At 53.3% G+C, this 5,657-nt stretch overlaps 1 protein-coding gene across 1 annotated transcript in view; it reads left to right on the top strand.

Moving 5' to 3' along the window:
• The first annotated feature begins 65 nt into the window (after positions 1 to 65).
• The window catches only part of Wdr6 (WD repeat domain 6), a 7,285-nt gene continuing 1,693 nt past the window's right edge, over positions 66 to 5,657 (top strand). The window contains exons 1-3 of the mRNA XM_008853220.3: positions 66 to 287; positions 2,844 to 5,325; positions 5,433 to 5,522. Coding sequence (XP_008851442.1) covers positions 188 to 287; positions 2,844 to 5,325; positions 5,433 to 5,522 — 2,672 coding nt within the window. The 5' untranslated portion in view covers positions 66 to 187. The remainder of the gene's footprint in view (positions 288 to 2,843; positions 5,326 to 5,432; positions 5,523 to 5,657) is intronic.

Genomic DNA, 5,657 nt, shown 5'->3' with positions numbered 1-5,657 from the left:
CTCCGCCAATTGGGAGCCGATCGCGTGAGGTCGAGGGCGGTCATTGGACGTCCGCGGAAGGTCGGCCCTGGTCTCTGCTACCTGTAGCTAGGGGCTCGGCGGCGGCGGCGGCGGCCAGAAGGGCTGGTTCTCGCGAGAGCGTAGCTGCCTTGTTAGCCGTGGCAGCTGCCGAGGCTCGAGCGCCGTCATGGACTCTCTCGGAGATTATGTCTGGCCGCGGGCAACCTCCGAGCTCATACTCCTCCCGGTCACGGGTCTGGAGTGCGTGGGGGACCGGCTGTTAGCGGGTGAGCCTTGGTTGGCGCTAGGCATGTAGTGGGGAAGAAACAAAGGATGTCCTAGGAGGAGCAGGGGCCAAGGGACGGTGGGAGATGAGAAAGCAGCCCTGGAGGTGGCGGGAACGTTGGCCACTTGAGGAGGGTGGGGCTTGAGAGACAAAAGTCTAAGGTGGCGATGGCAGTCCTTCGTAAATTGCAGCCAGCATGGAAAGGGTGGGCAGAGACGCAGTCGGTCAGTGTTGGGAGAGGGGTTGTGGACCCCCAAATGAACTCAGGACGAGATGTACTGGGAGGCAAAGACTGGGTTGTCCCAGGGGGCGTGGCAGGGGTGTGGCCTCTGGGGGTAGGATGAGGCTCCTCCTCCAAAGATGATGGGCCTGAAGGGAGGGTAAGGTCAAAAATTGCGCAGGAGACTTTCTGAATAGTGCAGTACCTGGAAAGGCTGGGGCTGAGGTCCCTTCCGAGAGATGGTTGGGGTCCTCCGACCATTGGGTTGGTAATCACATGTTTTAGTGTCTGGTTGCACAGGCCTGAGATCTGAGGTGTCAGAGTCCTGGGAACAGTAAGGCCTGATCCGAAGCCACTAGCCATTGGTGATGGTGGGTGTTAAGTTTTATAAGAGTCCCTAGGTAGCACTGATTGTCGGGCTTTGAGTTAGCCACCATCAGCCCCAAGAGGGTCGTGTGGTTAGGGGTAATGTCAGGAGTTAGTAAGAGTTAATACGGCGTGGGGGCGCTAGGAGTCTTTTGTTGCCTCAGTGAGCTAAACTCTCTGGAAGAGGGGAGAGCTAACCTAGAAACCCAGGAAACACAAGAGTGAACTTGAAGGGAGGGGTGAGCTCCTGGTGGCGAGGTGACATATCAGAAGCCTTGAGGCTGGGAGAATGAGGAATGTATATTGTGAGGCTGGAGCAGAAGTGGCCTGGGAGGAAAAGCTGGAGAAGTGACCAGAAGCTAGATTGTTTAGGCTTTGATGGGATCTTTCTCTCTGAGGTCAGTGAGGAAGACCCTGTAAAGGTTTTCTTTCTTTCTTTCTTTCTCTTTTTTTTTTTTTTAAATACAGAGTCTCACTAATGTAGCTCAAGCTGATGTCAGACATGTGATCCTTCTGTCTCAGCTCCCAAGTACTGGGATTACAGATGTAGGCCACCATGTCCAGTTCATTTTGTGTTTTATTTTTTGATATATATATTTGGGGGGGGAGGGGGGAGGAGGGAGACAGGCTCTCATGTAGCCCAGGCTGGCCTCAGATTCTCTTGTGTAGTCAAAGTCAAGGGTGATCTTGAACTCTTGATCCTCCAACTACTGGAATTACAAGTGTGGTTGATCACAGCCAGTTTTTATTTTGTGGGTTTCTTTCTTTTTATTTTTTGTGTATAAAGTACAATATACATGCAATGCTTGCAGAGGCCAGAAGAGGGCATCGGATTCCCTAGATCTCGAGGAACAGTTGTCAGCCACCATGTGGGTACTGGGACTGAACCTGGGTCCTCTGCCAGAGCACCCAGTGCTCTTAACCCCTAAGTGCTCCCCCCATTTTTGTTTTTTGAGAGAGTCTCCCTGTAACCCCAGCTGGCCTAGAACTCACTATGTAGACCAAGTTGGCCTCAAACTCAGAGATCCTCCTGCCTCTGCCCCGAGTGCTGGGATTAAAGGCATGTGCCACCACCCCCAGCCTATAGCCCATTTTATGTTTTTAAAGTGACTTAATGTAACTTTTTCTTGGAACTTTACCAAAACTGTAATTGTATATGTTTATGTGATATTATGTAATGTCTCCCTATTCCAGAGGAACAGGGTCTATGTCTTGCTGTCCCAGCATTTAGTTCAGTACTGATTTATAGTCCATGCCTAGTACATGTTTACTGAATGGAAGATTGAAATTGCAGGCTGGGAGTAGTTGGAGTGCTTTTTACTGTCATCCCAGTTAAGAGGTGATGGCTGGGGCTTGAGAGATGGCTCAGTGGTTAAGAACACTGGTTGTTCTTGCAGAAGACCCGGGTTCAAATCCCAGCATCCACATGGCAGCTAACAACTGTCTGTAACTCCAGTCCCAGGGGACCCAACAGCCTCTCTGACCTCCGAGGGCATTGCACTACACAAGTGCACTTACCTACACACAGGCAATGCACATAAAATAAATAAATAAAAAGAGTTAGGTGAGGGGCTGGAGAGATGGCTCAATGGTTAAGAGTACTGGGTGCTATTGCAGAGGACCTGGGTTCCATTACCAGCACCCACATAGCAGCAACTCCATTTCCAGGGTATCTGATACCCTGCCCTCTTCAGGCCTCCTTGGGCATTGCACGTACATGGTACGTTACATGCATACAGAAAAAAAAAAAAATGGTAACTGGACCTGGGCGTGGTGGCACACCCCTTTAATTCCAGCACTCAAAGCAAGAGGATCTCTGTGGGTTCAAGGCCAGCCTGTTCTATATAGTAAGTTTAAGGTCAGCCAGGGCTACATAGAGACCCCCTCAGAGAGAGAGAGAATGAGAGAGAGAGCAATAAAGAGAGATAAAAGAGATGAGTGGTTCTGATGCTGCTCTTTACCTCTGTCTAGGTGAGGGGCCTGATATGCTGGTGTACACCTTGGACTTTGGAGGGCATCTGCGGCTGATGAGGCGAGTGCAGAACCTGCTTGGCCACTATCTTATACATGGGTTCCGGGTGCGACCAGAGCCCAAAGGAGACCTTGACTCAGAGGCCATGATAGCTGTGTTTGGGAGCAAGGGTCTCCGAATTGTGAAAATTAGTTGGGGTCAGAGCCATCTTCGGGAACTCTGGAGATCTGGCCTATGGAACATGTCTGACTGGATCTGGGATGTACGCTGGCTTGAGGGCAATGTAGCCTTGGCCCTGGGCCACAACTCAGTGGTGCTGTATGACCCTGTGATAGGGTGCATGTTGCAGGATGTATCCTGCACAGACAGGTGCACCCTCTCCTCAGCTTGCCTGATTGGAGACACCTGGAAAGAACTGACCATAGTGGCAGGTGCTGTTTCTAACCAGCTCCTAGTCTGGTACCCAGCAACTGCTTTAACAGACAACAAACCTGTGGCACCTGACCGGCGGGTCAGTGGACATGTGGGTGTCATCTTTAGTATGTCATACCTGGAAAGCAAGGGTCTGCTGGCAACTGCTTCAGAAGATCGAAGTGTCCGTATCTGGAAGGTTGGCGACCTGCGGGTGCCTGGGGGTCGGGTGCAGAATATTGGGCACTGCTTTGGACACAGTTCCCGTGTGTGGCAGGTGAAGCTCTTAGAGAATTATCTAATCAGCGCAGGAGAGGACTGTGTCTGTTTGGTATGGAGCCATGAAGGTGAGATCCTTCAAGCCTTTCGGGGTCACCAGGGCCGTGGGATCCGGGCCATAGCCACTCATGAGAGGCAGGCCTGGGTGATTACTGGGGGTGATGACTCCGGCATTCGGCTGTGGCACCTGGTAGGGCGTGGGTACCCTGGCTTGGGGGTCTCGGCTCTCTGTTTCAAGTCCCCTAACCGGCCAGGTACCCTCAAGGCTGTGACTCTGGCTGGTTCTTGGCGAGTACTGGCAGTGACTGATGCAGGGGTCCTGTACCTCTATGATCTCGAGGTCAAGTGCTGGGAGCAGCTGCTAGAAGATAACCACTTTCAGTCTTACTGCCTGCTGGAAGCAGCTCCTGGGCCAGAGGGCTTTGGACTTTGTGCCTTGGCCAACGGAGAGGGTAGTGTCAAGGTTGTCCCCATCAACACTCCCACTGCTGCTGTGGACCAGAACCTCTTCAGTGGGAAGGTACATAGTCTAAGCTGGGCCCTGCGTGGCTATGAGGAGCTTCTGTTGCTGGCCTCAGGCCCTGGTGGGGTAGTAGCTTGCTTGGAAATCTCAGCTGCACCCTCTGGCAAAGCGATCTTTGTCAAGGAACGTTGCCGGTACTTGCTACCCCCAAGCAAGCAGAGATGGCACACATGTAGTGCCTTCCTGCCTCCAGGTGACTTCCTGGTCTGTGGGGACCGCCGAGGCTCTGTGTTGCTATTCCCTGCCAGACCAAGTTTGTTCAAGGATCCTAGGGTTGGAATCAAGGCGATTACTGGACCTGAGGCACCTGGAGCAGGCAGTGGCAGTGGTGGGGCTGAGAATGTTGCAACTGGGTTAGGCCCAGTGTCCACCCTCCATTCTCTGCATGGGAAGCAGGGTGTGACCTCAGTTACCTGCCATGGTGGCTATGTATACAGCACAGGGCGGGATGGCAGCTACTACCAGCTCTTTGTGCAAGGTGGCAAGCTCCAGCCAGTCCTAAGGCAGAAGACCTGTCGAGGCATGAACTGGGTGGCTGGGCTCCGCATGGTGCCTGATGGGAGCATGGTCATCCTGGGTTTCCATGCCAATGAATTTGTAGTGTGGAGCCCCCGGTCCCATGAGAAGTTGCATATTGTCAACTGTGGTGGGGGTCATCGCTCCTGGGCCTTCTCTGATACTGAGGCAGCCATGGCCTTCGCTTACCTCAAAGATGGGGATGTCATGCTATACCGAGCTCTAGGTGGCTGCACTCGGCCACACGTGATTCTCCGAGAGGGTCTCCATGGCCGAGAAATTACATGTGTAAAACGTGTGGGCACCATCACCCTGGGCCCTGAATTTGAGGTACCCAGCTTGGAGCATCCTGATTACTTGGATCCTGGCAGTGAGGGGCCTGGCCTGACTGACATCGTCATCACATGTAGTGAGGACACTACTGTCTGTGTCCTGGCACTTCCCACCACCACAGGATCAGCCCACGCACTCACAGCTGTTTGTAACCACATCTCTTCTGTGCGTGCTGTGGCAGTGTGGGGCATTGGCACCCCAGGTGGCCCACAGGATCCTCGGCCAGGTCTTACTGCCCATGTAGTGTCTGCAGGAGGTCGAGCTGAGATGCACTGCTTCAGCATCATGGTCACTCCTGACCCTAGCACCCCAAGCCGCCTTGCCTGCCATGTCATGCACCTGTCATCACACCGGCTAGATGAATACTGGGACCGGCAGCGCAACCGGCATCGCATGGTCAAAGTGGACCCTGAGACCAGGTAATGTGCACTCCCAGTCAGGGGAATGGGGTAGGATCATTGCAGGGCAACCCCAGGCAGGTCCCTTGGTTTGCAGGCTCTACGTGACAGCTGTGTTCTTCCTGTAGGTACATGTCTCTGGCTATTTGTGAACTTGACTGTGATCGGCCTGGCTTTGGCCCCCTTGTGGCTGCAGCCTGTAGTGATGGAGCAGTGAGGTGAGAACATAGGGCCAGTGAATGAGATTAAGGGTGTGGGAGGTTCTCCAGGTGGGTTTTGAGCTGTTCTCCCCCCCCCCCCCCCGGCGTCTTCTTTTTTGGGTCCGTCAGCAATATTTCCGCTTATTTTTGCAA

This window comes from Nannospalax galili, unplaced genomic scaffold (genome assembly GCF_000622305.1).
Source record: "Nannospalax galili isolate Female #2095 unplaced genomic scaffold, S.galili_v1.0 scaffold786, whole genome shotgun sequence".
In the NCBI taxonomy this organism is placed as follows: domain Eukaryota; kingdom Metazoa; phylum Chordata; class Mammalia; order Rodentia; family Spalacidae; genus Nannospalax; species Nannospalax galili.
This window is presented reverse-complemented; position numbering and strand designations above follow the sequence as displayed.